Source organism: Lithobates pipiens, unplaced genomic scaffold, assembly GCF_037356315.1.
Source record: "Lithobates pipiens isolate NorthernLeopardFrog02 unplaced genomic scaffold, aLitPip1_a1.2 Scaffold_22, whole genome shotgun sequence".
Taxonomy (NCBI): domain Eukaryota; kingdom Metazoa; phylum Chordata; class Amphibia; order Anura; family Ranidae; genus Lithobates; species Lithobates pipiens.
The window spans coordinates 100,067,166-100,088,932 of NW_027507784.1; the positions used below are offsets into that span (position 1 = coordinate 100,067,166).

Consider the following 21,767-nt stretch of genomic DNA (forward strand, 5'->3'; position numbering starts at 1 on the left):
TATTGTGGCCACAAACAGGGTATCGTTTGTAAAACCATATTTGTGACTTTCACTAAATATTCACTGCAAATGCATTTTTCTGGTGCATGTTTTAAAAGACATTGATTTACCTGCAATTCATTTTTGGCAAGTATTGCATTTATTGCTCTATAAATATGCCCCTAGCACACTAGCTTTTAAATAACATGTTCTCATGCTGCGTTCTTTCAAACATTCTCTGAAAAAAAAGCAATTTGGGGGCGATTTGACCAAAAATGATATTTGTTTACGATTACACTACCATTAAAGAGATCTAGTATGCAAAGTTCGCATTTGTTACTGTGTGATTGAGATGAGTTTTAATTGTGTTTATTTCAGCACCCGGTCTACTGTGTAAATGTGGTTGGCACACAGAACGCTCACAATCTGATCAGTATATCTACAGACGGAAAGATCTGTTCTTGGAGCTTGGATATGTTGTCTCAGCCACAGGTAACTGGACCACGTTAATGTTGATCATTCTGCTTTGCTGTAAAAAATCTTTCTTAACTTTTCTTTGTATTAAAGGAGCTTTTATGAATCAAGCTATTTATTGCTGATAATGGTAATACAGCTCCTCTAAATGCATGTCTGTCCCTTCTTTCCAGGACAGCATGGAGCTGGTTCACAAGCAATCGAAGGCAGTCGCTGTCACCTGTATGTCCTTCCCTGTGGGAGATGTCAACAACTTTGTAGTGGGAAGTGAAGAAGGTTCAGTGTACACAGCATGTCGCCATGGAAGGTAAGATAAAATCTTCAATGCATCTTAATACAGCAGACGTGAAAGAGGTCTCTCTAATGGCACTTAGACACATCTGCGTGAACTCTAGGGATTAATGTCTAAGGAAATTGCCCCATTTAGGAAGGACAAAAAAGCAGCCAAATGACCTGCTCTCCACATAGCATCTTTTCTTTTGAGCTCTGGTTCATTCTCGTTTTATTTTTTTTTCCACAACTTTGACTGTTAAAAATGATTAGTTTAAAAGGGGGGGGGCGCCAGGCAACAGTGCTAAGTAACTATCATTAGCAACAATCCGGACACAAGTTGGCTATACTTCAACTTCCTGTATGCTTTTCTTGCTATCTTATATATGTAGGTAAGAGGCTGCAAGCCTTCTGTCACATGTTCTTTTGTGTAATAACACCATATACCCAGTCCACGCTGTACTCCTCTGGGTGCTGAGCTTTCAATGCCCACGCAGCCAGCTCCGCGGTTCCAGGATTTGAAATCTCCACTTTTCTCCCTGTTCTGTGCAGTGCTTCCAGGACAGATCAGAGCGATGCTCTGGGCGAGTGCTGCCCAATCAAAATTACAGGGGTTTGAAATGGCTGAACCGCTGCACCATCTGTGTGGGCACTGATGGCTCAGCACTCAGGAGAGTACAGCGGGGACTGGTGGGTGTATGTGTTCACCTTTCAATATTTTCAGTAATGCTGAGCTAACACTTTAAAGACACAGTTTGCCACAAACATACTAGCAGAGAGACTTGAAGCACCTTGATGGCCAATCAGGGCTTCTAATGCCGCGTACACATGATCAGACTATCCGGCGGACAGTCCGCCGGACTTTTCAAATGAATGGACTTGCCCCCACACATGGAGTAAAGTCCGTTCATTTTAAACGTGACTCCAGGTAGACGGGACTAGCGAAAGGAAGTCAATGTCACCGCTTCCATCGGCGAGATTGACGCCTCGCTAGCCCCGTCGCCTGGTATGGACCTTAAGGGGAACCCTATGCCGAAAAAAACAGCGTTTGGGTCCCCCAAGGTCCACACCAGACCCTTATCAGAGCACGCAGCCTGGCCGGTCAGGAAAGTGGTTGGGGACGAGCTTTTGCTAGCGGAGGAGCACGGCTTTCTTCATCGTCGTCGCCGATGTCCGGGGGTCTTCTCCAACTTCGGGGGTCTTGTCCCGCTCTTCGGTTCTTCTGCCGGGCCTCCGCTATCTTCTTCCAGCTCTTTTACTAGCGCTGGCCCGGTCTTGTCGCTGTTGCCACCACCTTCTTCTTCTCTTCTTCCGATGTTGACACAACGCTCTCTCTGGCCTTAATGCCAGGGATGCGTTGTGCTGCCAATTATATAGGCGTAAGGGGTGGGATCACCAGGTTATGTCACATGGTGACCCCGTACCTTATGATGTCAGTCCCGGGGGAGGCTGGGACTATAGCATCCGAAGAAGAAGGCGGCGACAGGGGCCAGACCGGGCCAACGCTAGTTAAAGAGCTGGAAGAAGATAGTGGAGGCCCAGCAGAAGAACCGAAGAACGGAAGACCCCCCGAAGTCGGAGAAGACCCCCAGAAGACCCCCCAGATGGCGACGACGAAGAAGAAAGCTGTGTTCCTCTGCTTGCAAAAGAGCAGAAGATAGCGGAGGAGCCCCGCGAGAAGACCACCGAAGTCGGAAGTAGACCCTCGGAGCTGTCTAATAAACTACTTTAAAAACCTGTGTTTTTTTTTTTGTTTTTTTTTAACACTTTTTTCCCCCCAGGTGAATGGGTAGGGGAACTTCGTACCCCATACTCATTCACATAGGGTGGGGGGGCCGGAATCTGGGGGCCCCCTTATTAAAGGGGGCTCTGGGATTCCGATAAGCCCCCCGCCCGCAGACCCTGACAACCAACCGCCAGGGTTGTCGGGAAGAGGCCCTTCTCATCAACATGGGGACAAGGTGCTTTGGGGTCCCCACCCCCTTTCCTGACCGACCGGGCTGCGTGCTTGGATAAGGTCTGGTATGGACTTTGGGGGGACCCCCACGCCGTTTTTTCAGCATAGGGGTTCCCCTTTAAATCCATACCAGGCAATGGGGCTCGCGAGGTGTCAATCTCGCCGATGGAGGCGGCGACATTGACTTCCTTCGCTAGTCCCGTCTACTTGGAGTCGCATTCAAAATGAACGGACTTTACTCCGTGTGTGGGCAAGTCCGTTCATTTGAAAAGTCCAGCAGACTAGCACACAGACGGGTGGATTGTTCGCCAGACTGGCGAGTCAGTCGGACAATTTTGAGTCAAAACTTCTTTCGAAGTCCGCCGGACTTTTGGGAAGAAAAACTTTGGTCCGCTGGATAGTCCGATCGTGTGTACACCGCATTAGGCATTTTGTCAGTACTGCTCAAATGGCTAACTTCACCTTTAGGAGCATGTTCTGTCTTGCACCCATGTTATGTGTAACTCCCCACTTTGTGACATTGAGCAGGGGGTCTTCTTGCCCACATGGCCACGTCAGTTTCTTGTGAATTAATAGTTTACGAGTACAGTCAGCCATGCGACTGATGGCTTATAGTTCTCAATGAACTGTGAGGGCACTGGTGAGTGCTCTTGTAGTTTATAGATTTTTTTTTTTTCTGCCGTTCAGTAACTACCTGCCCGTATCGGAGGTACAGGTAGACAGTGAAATGTAGATTCTGCAAGATCCAGGCATTGCACCCACAATCTTCTGATCGCTGGCGCAATGCTTTACAGGATACAATGTGAAAAAAATAACTGCACATTTTTGACCTGCAAAATGCATTTATTATGATTTTTTTTCTTTGCAAAATATATATAAAATATACAAACACAACGCTCAGTACAAAGGGGGCAATTCAATATACTGTATATTGCTAACAATTTTTTTTTTTTTTTTAAATATATAATGAGCCCGTCTTAACCCTGATTTGTTTTATCGTTTTTATAGTAAAGCCGGAATAAGTGAAATGTTTGAAGGCCACCAAGGACCAATTACAGGCATCCACTGCCACTCGGCTGTGGGAGCCGTGGACTTTTCCCACTTGTTTGTCACATCTTCCTTTGATTGGACAGTGAAGCTCTGGACAACAAAGGTAGGAAAGGCAATACTCGCTGCAAGAATAATAGACACATTTAAAGTACATTTTAAGGGGTACCTGTAGACTTTAAATGATTTCCAAATGCTGCTGAGTTTGGCTTAATCCGATAATGATTGCTTTGTCCGTGGGCATCTTTAGACTTTCAAAAACACCCAACTTAATAGTCCTGAGGAGGAGAAACCTAATCACTGTCCTTTGTGTTGGTACTGCTCACGGTTTCAATATCGGTGCTCTCTTTGTGTGATCTCTACACTGGTGAATCTCGGGGTATACACTCACTGGCCTTTTTATTAGGTACACCTTTCTAGTACCGGGCTGGACCCCCTTTTTCCTTCAGAACTGCCTTAATTATTCATGGCACAAATTCAACAAAGTGTTGGAAACATTTCCTCAAAGATTTTGGCCCATATTGACATGATAGCATCACGCAGTTGCTGCAGATTTGTCAGCTGCACATCCATGATGCAACTCTCCCATTCCACCACATCTCAATGGTGTACTATTGGATTGGGATCTGGTGACTGTGGAGGACATTGGAGTACAGTAAACTCATTGCCATGTTCAAGAAACCAGTTTGAGAAGTTTTGAGCTTTGTGACATGGTGCATTATTTTGCGGGAAGAAGATGGGTACACTGTAGTCATAGAGGGATGAACATGGTCATCAGCAATACTCAGGTAGACCGTAGTGTTTAAACAATGCTTAATTGGTACTAAGGGGCCCAAAGTGTGCCAAGAAAATATCCCCACAGCATTACACCACCAAAAGCCTGAATCGTTGATACAAGACAGGATGGATCCATATTTTCATGTTGTTTACGCCAAATTCTGACTCTACCATCTGAATGTCGTAGCTGAAATCGAAACCAGCCAACGTTTTTCCAAATGCCTTTTGTCTCATTTTGGTCAGCCTGTGCCAATTGTAGCCTCAGTTTCCTGTTCTTAGCTGACAGGAGTGTCACCTGGTATGGTCTTCTGCTGCTGTAGCCCATCTGCTTCAAGGTTCGATGTGTTGTGCGTTTAGAGATGGTATTCTGCATACCTTGGTTGTAACGAGTGATTATTTGAGTTACTGTTGTCTTTCTATCATCGCGAACCAGTTTGCCTATTCTCCTCTGACATCCACAAGGCATTTTCCTCCACACAACTGCTCACTGGATATTTACTCTTTTTCGACCCATTCTCTGTAAATTCTAGAGATGGTTGTGTGTGAAAATTCCAGTAGATCAGCAGTTTTTGAATTACACAGACCAGCCTATCTAGCACCAACAACCATGCCACATTTATAGTCACTTAAATCCCCTTTCTTCCTCATTCTGATGCTCAGTTTGAACTTCAGCAAATTGTCTTCACCACATCTAGATGCCTAAATGCATTGAGTTACTATCATGTGATTGGCAATTTGTGTTTTCAACCAATTGAACAATGTATAAACACATGGGGAGAATGTTTAGGGTATAACGGTGGTGGCTCAGTTTAATGAAATGTATGATCTCTATGTTGCTAATGTATAGACAATAATGCTGTTCCATAGAATATATTTTTATATCAGACATCACCATCAACAGATCTTAATTCTGATTTCTGTCGGCAGAATGTTTTACTTGCTCTATCACGATTTTCAGCTTCCCACACTTCTCTCAAGCACTGAAATAAACAACTACCATGCTTTCCTTTTTGGCTTGTGTGCTCAAGGATTACTCCTGAATACCCCTCACCACCTGTTTTTCTTTGCGGTATACTTTATTTGTTACCCGTTTCAAATCCTTATCAAGACCTCTAAAGCCCAAATCAGGGCAAATTAGTTACCTTTGCAGTGGGGCTATGCCTGCAGTGCGAGGGTTAATTATATGTAGGGAAACGCTGAAAGGAGAAATACTTAACCGATTCTCCACTCCCTCTCCACAGCTAGACCAGTCCCTGCAGCTTTTGCACCCCCAGCTTCTAGTGGTCTATGGTCCTGACATCATCCAGAGTATGGTTTATAGCCTGCTATTGAACAGGAGTACACCCCTGGACAAAAGTAGCTCAGAACCCCACTGCAAGGGATCTTTTTTTTTTTTTTTATATGCCTGAGGATAATATATTTCTAGGTTAATAGGCTAAATGATTTTATATGCTCCAGTATTGTGGCCCATATGCAGCCCTCCGAAATTAGTATGACCTGTAATGGGTTTTTCTGTGATGTTGCCTTTGAAGAGTAACTGTTGCCTCAGGGGGCTAAAATCATTGACTGTCTTAAAATAAATACCAAGTCCCTCAGGTACACGTATTGAGCGTTCTGAAGGAGACATCATCCACTTGTGGTCTCAGCCAACTGCCTGAAAGACTACCTATTACTGCTGCCAGCAGCCATTTTTATATGGCAAGACTGAAATCCATTAAAGTGGATGTAAACCCTCTCCTATATCCAGTGAAGTGAACAGCCTCAGATGAAACAAACCTCCATACATAAGTTTTACATGTATATCTGCTATCTTCAGCTTTCTATATTCTTTAGAATTCTAACATAGTGTTAGAATTGTTGTTAAGCAGTAGGAGGGGATTCTTGGCATACACTGTGTGAGAGCTGATTGGAGAAAAGGCACCCCCCCCCCCCCCCCTCCACATAGGCAGAGTAAGAAAAGAATTTGCAGAGCTGTGCTGTGAATAGACCAGCTCTCTGCTAATCTATTAATAGCACCCACCCCTACACAAATATCAGGCTGGTTTTATCTCGGTTGTAGGAGAACTTTTCAGAGGTTATCATGCTGATAACAGAGGAACGAAACAGCAGAAAGACATGGGACACAGTGCTTTGGAGAGAGATAAGTTATCACTAGAGATGTATGCGCCCAGGTCAAAATTCACGAATCAGGTTTACATCCACTTTAATACTCTCCTATTAGGCCCTGAATACTGTTTTTCTGTAATGCCACTATAACTAGTGAATTGATTTGGTTGACTCCTTTAAAAAATATTGTATAATAATTGTGGCATCTGAGTTTACAGCACATCTCTATTTGCTTTTTAGCCATTTCCATCAATGACAGAGAGATTTACGTTGTCTGAAGATGTCATACTGTCTGTTTACTGTATGTGCAAAACAATGCAAATCTTATTGTACCCAACTCACATGCGTATATACAGTGGTCTACAACATACTACATTGTATAGATGTAAATTCTCTGTGTTGCGGTGTGCTGTATTTTTAAAAATAGTGCAGGACCTATTTTTTTTCTCCATTAATGAGCTGCCTAACGCAACACTCCTAAGTGCATGGAAATGCATGGTTTGGTGTGAATGAGCCCTTCTTTTTCTGATTTTGGTCAATTAGTCTTAACCTTCAGGAATCCTAGCATGTCAGTTTTTGGCAATAATAGATTGTAAACCAAATAAAATTGATAACGCTCAAATGTCCCATTCTGTTATCCCAGCCAACTGGCCACAACGTTTGCGGGATTGAATACTGGCTCGTCAGACACATCAAGGACTACAACAAAATGGTGCCTGTCTGCACACTGCCTTAGGATATAGTGAGCTCCTCTTAGTAAAAGATGAGTTACATAGGTTAAAAAAAAAGACACAAGTCCATCTAGTTCAACCATAAAAATAAAATAAAAAATATCCTACAATCCCATATACCCAATCCTATGCACACAGTTGATCCAGAGGAAGGCAAACCCCCCCCACAAAAAAGCAGGATCCAATTTGCTACAGCAGGGGAAAAAATTCCTTCCTGATCCCAGAGAGGCAATTGGATTTTCCCTGGATCAACTTTACCTATACATGTTAGTACCCAGTTATATTATGCACTTTTAGGAAAAAATACAGGCCTTTCTTAAGGCAATATACCCAGCTGACCAGAACCACCTCTGGAGGTAGACTATTTCACATTTTCACAGCTCTTACTGTGAAGAAACCTTTCCATATTTGGATATGAAATCTCTTACTTTAGACGTAAAGAGTGCCTTCTTGTCCTCAGTGTTGATCGTAAAGTAAACTCAACACCAAGTTCACTATATGGACCTCATATATTTATACATGGTGATTATATCCCCTTTAGCTCCTCTTAAGAGTGAATAAATTCAGTTCCTCTAATCTTTCCTCATAGCTGAGCCCCTCCACGCCTCTTATCAGTTTGGTTGCCCTTCTCTGCATTTTCTCCAGTTCCCCAATATCCTTTTTGAGAACTGGTGCCCAAAACTGAACTGCATATTCCAGGTGAGGTCTTACTAATAATTTGTACAGGGGCAAAATGATATCTCTCTCTCCGGAGTCCATACGTCTTTTAATACAAGAAAGGACTTTGCTCGCTTTGGAAACCAGCTTGGTCTTCTACTCATGGGAGAATCCCCTAAAAAATATTTCGCCCAATAGGAGTTTAATCGTGGAGGTGTGTGGACAAGTGCCAATTTGTTGTGATGACCGATTTTTGCCACATTATACATTTACTACACCCAAAAAAACAAAACAAACGTGTTGCACTCAAAAATGTAAGAGTTGATTTATGACCCTAAACCTCAACATAACACCTAGCCCTGTTCCCGAGCTTAACCGTAGATCATTACCCAACACTTTACAGCTGAAAATACTATATTACCGCAGTGATAAATATGATATCGCAGCCATACTACAGTTGATAATACTATGATGACACAGATTTCAGGATTAAAAGCTCTGGGGCCTGTTTACAGTGCACTAACTGATCATCGCAAAGTGAATTTAAAACCAATTGCTAAAATCTCAAATAAGATTTAACATAAGATTTAACATGTTAATGGAAATTCAGATATCATTTTTCAATATTTCTAAATCTGCAGCTTTTGATGATCAATATATATGTGGTTAACTGTCCATGGAGATCCCCATTCAGGTTCTTCCTTATTTAGGGTGACCATGCTCTGTCCCTGTTTCTTGAGATGGCCATACACTTTGTTTTGTTTTTATGTGTTAGTTTAAAGAAAAAAAAATCTTAACTGATTCCTCCACTTATGCTGACTTTGAGAATGGACCAATCTGCCGGGCTATTGCATTCTAAAGAAAATTTAAAATAAAGCATCCCACCGCTACTGAAAGGTCCAGAATCAACTTTACTCGAGTAAGGCTGCTTACACACTGGGGCGGCGGGTCTGTTAGCAGTAAAGCGCCACTAGGGCTTTACTGGCACTTTTAACCCCCGCTAACAGCCAAAGAAAGGGTTAAAACCGCCCGTGTTGCGGCGCTTCCAAAGTGCTGCCTATTCATTTCAATGGGCAGGGGGTTTAGGATTGCTGTATACACAGATCCCAAACCTCCACAAATATGCTGCTTGCAGGACTTTTTTTTTTTCCCCCCGTCCTGCAAGCATACCCCCTCAGTGTGAAAGCACTCGGGCTTTCACACTGGGGAGGCATGAGAGGCAGTTTTTAGGCGCTATTTTTAGCGTTAAGACGCCTGAAAACTGCCTCAATGTGAAAGGGGTCTAAGGGTCAGCAGGACAATCTAAAACTATCTATTGCATTTCAGAGGTCCAAAAAAAAAAAACACCCTCTTTATAAGGGCTTGCGATAGAAAAAAAATGTATACGGACTATAAGTTAACTTGACTTTTAAAGACTAGGCTCGCCTTTGGAAAAAAAAAATATATATATATATATTTTTTTGTTTGTTTTTTTTTTTTTCTTAAAGGAGCCTGCAAACAATTTCACCCTCAGTCCATGGATTGTGGGTGCAATGTCGGGCTCCTGCAAACTCTTCCTCCAGCTCTATGCCCGTACCTCTGTACAGGCTGTCAGTTGGAGAGCTGAAGGAAGACTCCAATGGAGTATGAATGTGCCGATTACCACACTCAGTCCATTGACAACTACAAGTCCGTCTGACACCGTAGAAGATGGGACTTGTAGTTTTTTCCTTCACAGACCCCTGTGAATGATTGATGAAGTTGGATGTGAAGCCCCGCACAGCTGCACCAAATTTACTGTAAATGTGACAGCAGCTGCAGGGGAGGGGAACCCCCTGCTCCTTGTGGGGGGGGGGGTGTTTAAGGGGAAGCATTTGGGCCATGTCCCATTTTTCACCCTAAATATGGATGTAACATGGTGAAAAAGGTGAACGTAGCCTTCAGTTGTATTTCATCTGGTGTGATTATCTGCACAAGTCTTGTCAGCAGTAGTACATGGGAGTGGCTGCAGGAAATTAGCGGTGCTGAGATGCAGTAAAGGATGAAAAAAATGTGAAAACAGTACTTCGTTTAAAAAAAATATATAATTTTCTTTAATAAACAGTGCTTTAGCAAACTAAGTGCTATGCATTTTAGTGGTTAAATCTACTTTGTTTGCTATGCTTTGCTCTAAAAGCAAAGGAAAAGGGATTTATGGCTCACGGCAACCAAGCAAATTCCAGTTGTTATTTGCCTGTTTTGAAATGAAAGCTCAAACCTGATTTGTCTGCTGGAGTTGACACTTCCATTTTCCTTTCCGAAGTGTTTTCACACATCTGTCCCCCTTCTGATTACTATTGCTGTTCCAGCAACACACAAATGGCCTTTTCTGAGCAGCTAGTAACACTAGGGGCTGCTCTTCACACTTCTTTAGAAATCACACATAATGTTGGTGGTCTTTATTGAATAATTCGATTTGCAGAAATAAAATCTTTCCTCCCCAGGCACAGTACCTGTAGTATGTGTGTATATTTGAAGTGTTGTTAGATTTAAATAATTATAAATGGTAACAGAGTAGAGTTGGACTATATTTGATGTGTTTTATCTGCAGTGAATCCTTTGCACAGAAGGTCACGGCTGAAAATTCCTCATTATTTTACTTCTCGTTTTTCTGTCAAGTACCAATGAAAATTACTTTTTATTTTTTACGGAAAGATGACATTCAAAAATGTTTTAGTGTGTGCATAAAAGATATTTATCTGGCATCATTATAAAAAAAAAAGTGCGTTTTAGACAAAATAATACATCAAGCAGCCTCCATGATGTTCACCTGTCAGTCACGGCTGCAATTCTTTGAATAAATTGTATGTAAGTGTAGCACTATCACTACTTTGTGAGGGAGGTAATTAGGCAGAAAAACGGGGAAGGTAGCAATCTTCAAATGTAAGTATTAGCGCTGCTTTAGATAGTAAAATAAACCTGCATACTATATACACATTGCTCACTTACCTCTTTTTCTATACTTGACTCCTGATAAACCTGTAATCATCGCGCTGCAAAATATTCCGCAGATTTGCTATAAAACCAAAGCAAAACAGCCTTTTTTGGTGGTTCTCGTAGTGTTTTCAAAGTATTTCTTAAAGAAGAGGTTTTCATTTTTAAAGCTAAACGTTCATCACAAAGTTAAGAGAAATTGAATCTGGATCAATACTGGGAATAAATCCTAAGGCCGACTCCAGCTGACTAGAGGTCAATCAGTAACCTGTTATTGCAAGGGTTCACCTTAATTTGAGTTGCCCCCATAGGTGTGCGCCCCAAAGCTCAAACACGCATTCCTTTCTCTGCAGCCTCAGCTGCGCTGGACAGTAAATGAACGGATAGTACTCTTTGCCGAGTGGCTTCCTCTTTATTTACAAACTGAAGCATAGTAAAGTTTACTGTGCTTCAGTTATGAATGAACACAGTGAGTCTGTTCACTGTGTTCTTTTAGAAAAGGAAGAGCCCAGTAAATTACATATTTACCAGCCCCTTCCCCCACTCTCCATTCTGAAACATCTCCCACAGAAGCTGGGGGAGAGGAAAGGAGGGAAGTTAGCAGCACTGTTGGGGGCGCAACACGGGGGGAAGCCCCGGCAATAAGGGGAATCGGCCCACTACACGCAGTGATTAGGGTGGGCCCTGGCCCACCCCCTGCGCACACCAATGGTTGTCCCATAAAGTCCCATGTGTCCAGATTTAGGGCCTGTGTCAATGGGCAAATGCATTTCACTTGTATTTGACTTCATTTGAAATGCTTTTGAGATCAATCACATTTTATTGACGGGTGCATTTGACTTCATTCTTTTACAGATTTTATTAGGTTTTCTTGCATTGACATAGAAAGCAGTATAGAAATGACAGTAAAGTAGTGTAAAGCTGGCCATATGCTGCTGGAATTTCATCCAAAAGTTTTTGTTGTAAGAACACTTGTCCAACTTTCTAATCATTATTGGGTTCAGATTGACCCACTAAATTTGAAGCAGCAGGATGGAATCTTTTCTTAAGTGACCACATTTTTAACAATATGTGGGGTTTTTGTTTAAGTCCGTTCATTCCAGGTCTCCCGAGAATTTTTATACAAATGTTCGTAAGAATGTTTGAAAATCTCCTAGTGTATGGGCAGCCTAAAGTTTGAAGAACAATGGCAACTAGGGTACCCGTGCTAATGCTCCGATACCTGAAACTGATATTTTCAGGCTTGGTTCTCTCAGCTGTCAGCGGGATTCTCCCGCTGACAGCTGAAATGCAAAAATGCAGAAGTGCAACTGCATCCTTAACCACTTGCTTACTGGGCACTTAAACCCCCCTCCTGTCCAGACCAATTTTCAGCTTTCAGTGCTGATGCAATTTAAATGACAATTGCGTGGTCATACAACACTGTACCCAAATAAAAATTTTATAATTTTTTTCCCCACAAATAGAGCTTTGTTTTGGTGGTATTTGATCACCTGTGCATTTTTATATTTTTTGTTAAAATTTTTTTTTAAAGACTGAATTTTTTAAGCAGATAGGCCAGTGATCCGCTTTTTTTTCTCCTCACGCTGTCAGCATGAGGAGGAAAAAAAAGATTAGCGAGCTTTTATTTAGCTCATGTGATCAGCTGTCATTGGCTGACAGCTGATCACATGGTAGGGGGCCAGGACCAGTCCCTTACTTGGATCTGTGATCACCGGTGACGCAGTGACCACAGCGCGCGTATAAAAGGGAGGCCATCATATGACGGCCTCATGGAAATTCAGGCCCGCGCTGTGGCCGTCATTGGGCTATAGCGCCAACGTCAAGAGGTTAACCAGTGACTCATTCTGCTGTCAGTGGGGTTCCCCTTTGAAAGCTCAAGTGTCCTGGAAATTGGAGCTATCAAAAAAAAATAAAAAGCAGCCTGACAATCTTTATCAACAACATAGCTCAGCCTAAAACAAAAAGATAAAAAGAAACATTCTTTCATTTTGTGCATTTCTGTTCATCTACAGATCAAAGAAATTAACTTCGATCTGCAGATGAAGTCAGTTTAAAGCGGTTGTATACCGCTAGACTTTATTTTTTTTTCTTCGTCCTGCAAGGTAAAGTTATAATGTGCTAGTATGCATCACATACTAGCACATTATGTGAAACTTGCCTGAAAACTAAGCTGTTCCAGTGCCACAATGTTAGTGCGGCAGCTGCTTCCATTTTCACCCTTTTTGCTTCCTGGTTCGGGGGCTCCGGCTCTGTGATTTGCTGGAGCGTTACTCCCATATATATGCACGCAGGAGCCGCCGTTCACGGCACAGGACTCGGAGGGCTGTTCCTTCAGAACGCATATGCCAGTAATGTCACTGGCTGAATGCAATTTAAATATCTCCTAAATAAATGGTACAAGTTTAGGAGATATTTACACTACTTATAGGTAAGCCTTATTATAGGCTTATCTATAGCTAAATGTTAGCAGAGGAAGTTTACATTTTCTTTAAAGCAACTTGTCAAGTAAAAAAACTTTTTTTTTTTTTTTTTTTATTAAATGTCCCTCTGTTTAACCCCTTGTTAACCCTTAATGTACTCTAATCAGCCCTAATTAACTCTCTATTCTCCTTTTAATTACCTTTTCCTGATTTTTTTATTTATTTTTTATCTTAAATTTTATAAACAAACTATTAGGTTGGGTTCACACTGGAGCGACCTGTCGACAACTTAGCCGCCTGACAAGTTCTGCTCCATTCAGTGCAATGGAACCTTTCTAATTAAAGCGACTCAAGTCACACGACTTAAAAAAATGTCTCTCAGTGCTGCTTTCTTGAACTTCCTTTATTCATAGGAAAGCATTCGCATTGGAAATTGCAATCTCTAGTTACTCTGTTAGCTTGGAGAAGGGATAAGGAGGGAGGAACAAGGGAAGGTCCTGTCATCCTAATCTATAGGGCTGTGTGCTTCTAGTGATGTACACAGTGGTATAGGGAGACACAACTGTAGTCCCTGCATCCAATGGTGGCTCCATAGGATGCTGCAAGAGAAGGGGGCCACTGTGAAAAAGGAAACCCGTGGTCACGGTTATGTTACCAAATTATCTTGGAACATAGGCGTGGATTAAAACATCAAGAAGTTTCATACTCAGTAAAAGATTCCATCAGCTTTCAAAGATTTCATCAGATTTCAAGGATCACAGCAGCAACCAGCACTAAGGACTCTTCATTCATGTAAATACTGTTCCTGATGAGTGACATACCAGTCAGGCATTGCCCAACTCTGTAGGCCAAAAAAAAGAAATACACAAGAAGAAAGTGGAGAAGTGCGAAAAACGGAGGCATAGAAACCAGGAAATTAAAAAGAAAAGATGGGCAAGGGGTAACGGCTAGGATGGGCTTGCCCGGCAGTTTATCTCCTCATCAGCTTCATTAGCCTGATTTGAGCTGCTTTTTCAAACTGATTGACTAGCATGCAAAAAGAAGCCGTTCTGGCATGAACAAAATCGCACCTCAAGCACAAGCTGAGGTATGAGGTGCCTTTACTTCAGAAGAGAGGGCATTTGGCCTGCAATTGGCCTTCTTATAAACTGTATGCACTTTCTTCAAACTGCTTTTGCATTCCCTTTGAATTATGAGGACAGCAATAGTTCTGATGTAAGCAAAAGCCCGCAGGCCTAAGAGCCACTGGCTTGCCTTAAGGCCTGTGTTGATTGGCCTTTATTTCCTTCATGTAATGCTGGTCATTTTCCTTAGGAAAAGAGGAAATTGTATAGTGAAAGCATAATGTTCCTTTATATCTACAACAATAGTAGTGATTGCTGTTTTGCTGTATGTGTATCATAAGCTGTACATGGGGCTGGGGGGCAACCATGATAGAAGAGAGTGCACAGAGCTGATTATTATGCTCTCATCTATGCTCTTCCCTACTTCTGCTCATGCCAATACTATCATTGGTCAAATTGGTCAATCTGGGAACTCTACAACCTCTCCTATCATTTTTTTTTTACTTTGCTAAATATTTTCATCCAGATTTATGGAATTAATACAGTTTGTAAATCCAGGCAATTGTAATTCATGATTTGAACAGTTCTAGGCAGGTTAGACTAATCTGCATGTATATGGTATGTGTACATGCCGAAGTCAGGGACTCTTAGGCTGGCCATAGATGGATCATTTTTTTTATTCAGCCCACAGGCTGAATTGAAAAAAACAAAACAACTGGTTCCTCCATCTGCACAGCCGAGGTGGAGAGAGGAATCCTCCCAGCTGAGACATTGTGTTCCAACAGCGGGGACTCTCTGCTGTGAGATTACGCTGATCCCATCGGCTGCAGCCCCTGAGAAGATTTTTCAACAAAGAGTCCCTATTGAACCAGCTGAATTTTGATCCACTTCTGTCCTGTTTAGGGATGGGTTCTCATATTTACCTTAAAGGAGTCTGCAGGCTCTGGGATTGGACTGATGTACTGTTAAATTCTCCTTTTTTGTCTGCCTCTTGATTATTATCATTTGATTTTGCTTCCTGCACATTGAGGATCTGTGTCTTTTTTTTTTTTTCTTTTTCTAGAATAATAAACCTTTGTACTCGTTTGAAGACAATGCAGACTACGTGTATGATGTCATGTGGTCTCCTACTCATCCAGCTTTGTTTGCTTGTGTGGACGGTGTAGGAAGACTGGACCTATGGAACCTCAACAATGATACAGAGGTGAGCCATAGATTTACAGGAGCTGGGCCAGCATCCCACGGGTCTGATGATTGAGGCTTTGTCTTACATAACATAATAACGGCGGTATTTTGTTTCTCTTGTCACAACAATTACATCATTAAGGCACAAAGTTGCAAAGCTGTGAATATAATTTGCAAAAAGATTCGATGGAGTTTATAGTCATAATTTTTCACATGTAATTATTTCTCTTTACTTTAGTGTATACAGTAAGCACAGAGCCCCTACAGCACCTCTTTTCGAACTGAAATTAACTGCTTCCCTTTTTCCTGATCAGTCAGAACATGGACTTAGTATTTAGTTGTTTGTATCCTAGTTTCTACATTAAAAAAAACTGGGAAGCCCGGTAAGCTATGAATGGAATGATAACTTTACACCACACAAGGTTTCCCCTTTACTGGTATTAGAGGGACCTGTACAGTGGAAGCTGTGCCCGGAATAGGCAAGGACTAGTCACCAGTGTTGCCTATGTGTCTGTGATCTACCTGCATTTGATCTTTTGCCCATTAATGACTGTAGCCCACTTGCTCAGTAGGGCATCTTTCCGCTTATCCCCTGCCGAGCAAGCCTATGACAGGTCCATGTCTGCTTTACTTATGTAGAGCAGACACAGCCTGATCTGCGGGCAGTCCGATGTAAACAGACCAGCTGGCTGTCCTTTTATACCCCACTTGCATCCGCTCCAGTAGACAGAAGGGAACGGATCCCCCTTCTGTTTGTTTTTGCTAGATCTGAGGTAGCCGGGTGTAAATGGACACAAGTTTGTTTACATCCGGCTACCCATAGGGGAGAGTGGAGGGTCAGGTCAGTCTGAAAAACGGACAGGCGGACATGACTGGACCACCCCTGTGAAAGGGGCCCTTATTCCCTTTTTTGCATTGTATGGACTTGGCCATATCACTAAAGAAATATGGTCTGTATCTTCATGTCCGAGATCCACCACCACCAACCCCCCCCGAATAGTGGTGGTGGAATATTCAAGAAGCAGCAGGAGAAGTGAACGAAGCCCAGATCTGCCTAATGGGTGGAACTCGGTAGAGACAACATTAAATCTTACACCAAATCTCGAAAGATTAGTAGTCAGAGGCAGCAGTGCCTTAGATAAGTGGTCATCAACCTTGTCCTCAGGGCCCGCTAACAGGCCAGGTTTGCAAGATAACTGAAATACATCACAGGTGATATCATTTGCTGCTTAGTGATTGCAGTATTCTAGTCTGCATCTCCCCCAAGGTAATACATAAAACCTGGCCTGTTAGGACAGGGTTGATGACCACTGCCTTAGATGATCTAACGCTGAAGATAGGCAGCTATGGGGCTCAAGGCACAGGATGTGCACTGCTATTTTTCACTGGTGACCCAAAGCCTAATTTTTCATGTCAGCTTTATATGAATGTGCATCAAACATCCAAAGGAAAGCTTTTATTCTAGTCATGTTTATGAAAGTTGACTGACTTTTTTTTTTTTGAACAGGTACCAACGGCCAGCATGAATGTGGAAGGAAACCCGGCCCTTAATAGGGTCAGATGGACTCACTCCGGGAGGGAGATTGCTGTAGGAGACTCTGAGGGGCAAATCTTTATATATGATGTTGGAGAGGTGCGTTGGTCACTTTTTGTTTATTTTATTTATTTTTATAATTTTTAGTTGGTCCTCATCGTTATAATAAACATAATAAGCAGTGCCAGAAAAGGTTTGAAGTCTGGCATAGTTTGAAGAAATATTTGTATTCCATGTATAAAAGCGTTGCTAAAGTTACACTTTTGCTGTGGAAAGCAGGCCGCTTCCAGATGTCATATTTTTAGTGTAGGAATTAGGGCAGTTTTGTCACCTGTAGTGAACAAGTAAGAGGGGTATAATTTACTAATCAAGAAGTGATGTGGGTGAATGTTTGCAGTGTGTTTTGTTGTTTGTAATGTTGGTGTTGTACACTTTTGAAATGCTTAACAAAAGACAAACCATTCTGTGCTCTAGTCCTAAACAGCCAGCAGTATTCCATCACAGTAAAGCTTTCATTCAGTTTAAAGTGAACCTGTCCTGACCACCAACATGTATAAGTTACAATTATTATTCCTCCAAGCTGAGATTAAGCCCCACCCCCTGTAATTTAGTTGTCAAATGCCAGACCTGTTTTTGGCTGTTTTTGTATTTGACAGTTTAATGGCAAAAGATGGAGCTTAGTGCATGGAAGGAGCAGGGAGTCATTCCAATGTGGAGAGAAATGGAGGTTCTGTATACAGCCTGATCCACCAAAAGCACAAAAGGACTGCACCTTTACAGCAACCAACTATAATCTAGTTTATGATTATGGACAATACAGTGGCTAAGTGGGTTAGCACTTCCGCCTAGCAGCACTAGGGTCACCGGTTCAAATCCCAACCACGGCACTACCTGCTTGGAGTTTGCATGTTTTCCCTGTGCGAGTTTCCTCTGAGTACCCTGGTTTCTGCCCACACTCCAAAGACATGCTGGTAATTTGGACACTGTCTGAATTGATCCCAGTATGTGTACTGTATGAATGAATATGAGTTAGGGACCTTAGATTGTAAGCTGTAATATATATATATATATATATATATATATATATATATATATATATATATATATATATATAATATTATAGTGTGTGTGTGTGAGACAAACACACATAAAGCACTACGTAGCTGTAATAAATGTTTATTAAAATCAGAAAACAGATGGAGTGCTCAAGAGTTACTGATCTATTTTCCTTTACAGCAAATTGCTGTGCCACGGAATGACGAATGGACCCGCTTTGCCAGGACACTCGCTGAAATCAATGCCAACAGGGCCGATGCCGAGGAAGAAGCTGCAAACCGCATTCCTGGTTAAACTCCCTGCAAGTTTGGATAACGGGGAGCTCAACACTGACCTAACAATCCCTCCAGAGCACTAGCATGTGTCCATTGAAGAGATAATGTCAGAAGAGTTATTTGGCTGGGATCTGTGGACTACAATGTTTTATAAACTTCATTGCAACCCAATGCTGCGTCCCTTTTTATGTATCTGTGCATACATACCCCTGACCTTCTTCAATTATATCTAACAAGAGTACAGCTTTATTTACTCTACTGGAAAAGTTGCTCAGTCATTTTCCACTTTTTAAAAACCAAATAACGTACAGATTGAAATCCTATATATTTTTTTTTTTTTCAGAGGGAACTGGTTCTCCTCTGCCTCCTTAGGGCCGTGTGTGTTGAAGTGGTTGGTATAGTCCCAGCACACAAAATAACTGCATGCCATTGGACACTTCCTGTAGCTTTCATGTTAAAACCATTACTTAGTCTGCCATTTTATTAAACGAAAATATTTCTAACTTAATATTTCCAATTATTGTATCGTTCTGTGTCAATATTATAGTAAAGTTCAATAGATTATTATAATAAATGTGACTGGGAGTTTCTTCTGTGTAGACCTAATGGGTCAGATTTATGATAACTGGAGGAAAAGATAATTACGTTACTTCAAGCTATCCAGTCCTTCCATCATTTATTCCTCTGAGCCTGACGGCTGTGATTAACAAGGACATTTTCTTTTCTTACATCAGGGGACACAGAGCCATAGTAATAACTATGTGGGTTATATTGGCATATCTGGTGCTGGACACTGGCACGCCCCTTAAGACGTGAACTTCCCCCATATAGCCCCTCCCATTACTGGGAGTCCTTCAGTTTTTTTTGCAGTGTCTCAGGTGTTGGCCACGTGTAAGGATGTGTGTACTGAGTTCCACGGGCAGTAATCCTTTGATGAGAGCCAGCTATCCTGACCGGATCCATTCTGATGTCTCCGTAATGGACTAAATTAACAGTACCCGGGCTTCGTCATCCGAAGACGCAAGGTTTTGCTTGAGAATGCTTTTAAGCTGGGCCTTGGGATCCAGTACTTTTTGGTAGTAAGGCCAATAAAAGTTTACTGGCAGGGTCTTCTCCCAGGTCTGCCTTTAGGTGGTTAGCCAGGACCTTTGGGCAGAAAGCCCATGAAGCAGAATGCTAAGGCCTTCTCATGAAGGAGCACCCCCACTCTTGAGTGAGGGGAAAGGTCCTGCGATTCTCAAAGTCTGGCAGGAACAATAAAAAGGGGGGGGGGGGTTGTTATATGTGGCGCTATCTATAATAAAACTACCTGTGTCTGCTTACAAACCATAAATAATATTAACGCAATATATAATAATACAGTACAAACAAATGTGCAAATAGTGCCAGATAATAAAGTGCATAAAAGTATCCGTATTAAAGTGCAAGGAAATATAAATCAATATACTAAATGACATCAGAAAATCAATCTATGCAAATAGTGCAAGTTAGTGTACAAAGCAGAAATGGGCATACCCAAAAATGAAAACAAATGTTCAAAGAAAACAAATTGGAACAATAAAAATTGTATATATCCAGTGAAAAGTGTAAAAACAAAGTCCACTCAAATAATGTGCAATCCGTCCAAATGGCTAATATTAAACCGTGCAATGTGAGTAGATAAAGTGCAATCTACATCCTTCTTCAAGGCTTCAGTGCTCAAAATGCACCCTTTATTTCCCCCAGCCTCTCACCTCAAATAAAGGTTTGAGAAAGTCACGTGATATGTGACGCAACGTGTCAGGGAGGAGTCTAGGTGTCGTTCGTCACTTCCGGTCGCGGCTGAGACCGGAAGCATCGTGTTTACATCTGTATTTCAAAATTTTTTATGTAAGTGTGGATATTCTTTATTAATAAAGTGTTTTAACGATACTACACATTGGCGGCCCCCTTACTCATTTGTATATGAAACCGGAGTGCTGATAGTGGATGAACGTAGTCTGGGTCCCGGAGGTATACTGTTAAGAGGTGGAAGACTGTTCTACTAACCACCCCCTAAGTGGCATCCGGTCCATAGGGACCTTTATTTGAGGTGAGAGGCTGGGGGAAATAAGGGGTGCATGTTGAGCACTGAAGCCTTGAAGAAGGATGTCGATTGCACTTTATCTACTCGCATTGCACGGTTTAATATTAGCCGTTTGGACGGATTGCACATTATTTGAGTGGACTTTGTTTTTACACTTTTCAGAGGATATATACAATTTTTATTGTTCCAATTTGTTTTCTTTGAACATTTGTTTTCATTTTTGGGTATGCCCATTTCTGCTTTGTACACTAACTTGCACTATTTGTATGGATCGATTTTCTGATGTCATTTAGTATATTGATTTATATTTCCTTGCACTTTAATACAGATACTTGTATGCACTTTATTATCCTCCACTATTTGCACATTTGTTTGTACTGTATTATTATATATTGCGTTAATATTATTTATTGTTTGTAAGCAGACACAGGTAGTTTTATTATAGATAGCGCCACATAAAACACCCCCCCCCCCCCTTTTTTATGTTTGAGTGTAGAGAACACTTTATGTGAGCAGCTTTCTAGAATTTTTATTTAGTCCTTCTGGCTAGGTTGTGCGCAACAGTATTTATTTATTTTACACTGGCAGGAACAATGTTAAGAGCAGAGTGATTTCTGTGATTTATTTTTATTTATTTTTTCTCCAGGTTACATCTAGAGTTTCAAGAGCCCGGATGGCCCAGTCGGCTTTCGATCTGAGGGTTCGGGTCCTGTTTGGGTGCTGCCTGTGGGGTCCTTGGGGCTGCTGATGCGGCAGTCTTTTTGCAAGAGTGTCCGTCTCCTCAAAGAATGCTCCTAACGTTCCAGAGAAAGAAAGAAGAGAAGTGTCTCTGGTCTCTGGATCAGCTGTTATCCCAGTCGGTGATATCAGATTCCCTTAGTGGAACAGGGGTTTTTGGCTCAAACCTTTTAAGGTCCCAGAGCCAAGCAGAGAGGTAAGACCCACTCTAGATCTCGGAGATCTGAATCGGCACTTAGCATTATGAAAGGATCGGAATGTTTATCGGCTGTGTCCATCCTGCAAGGTGGGGAGTTGCATATCTCCATGTGCCAAAGTTTCCCGCTTACCAGAAATCTCTGCGGTTTGAAATATAAAATTATTTTTATCAATCGTGGCACTGCCATTCGGGTTAGCCACAGCACTACGAGTGTTCTGAAAGATTCTGGCACCTCCTTTAGCCAGGTTAAAGGCTCAAGGCATAGCGGTCCTAGCCTA

General features: G+C 41.9%; 1 protein-coding gene across 9 annotated transcripts in view; it reads left to right on the forward strand.

Annotated features, from left to right (window-relative positions):
* DYNC1I2 (dynein cytoplasmic 1 intermediate chain 2) overlaps nt 1-18,995 on the forward strand; it is a 160,521-nt gene extending 141,526 nt beyond the window's left edge. For all 9 annotated transcript variants that reach the window (XM_077447990.1, XM_077447992.1, XM_077447994.1 and 6 more), the window contains 6 exons: nt 358-471; nt 627-760; nt 3,689-3,833; nt 15,501-15,641; nt 17,130-17,255; nt 18,393-18,995. In XM_077447990.1, the coding sequence (XP_077304116.1) occupies nt 358-471; nt 627-760; nt 3,689-3,833; nt 15,501-15,641; nt 17,130-17,255; nt 18,393-18,506 (774 nt within the window). In that variant the 3' untranslated portion in view covers nt 18,507-18,995. The remainder of the gene's footprint in view (nt 1-357; nt 472-626; nt 761-3,688; nt 3,834-15,500; nt 15,642-17,129; nt 17,256-18,392) is intronic.
* The last annotated feature ends 2,772 nt before the right edge of the window (nt 18,996-21,767 follow it).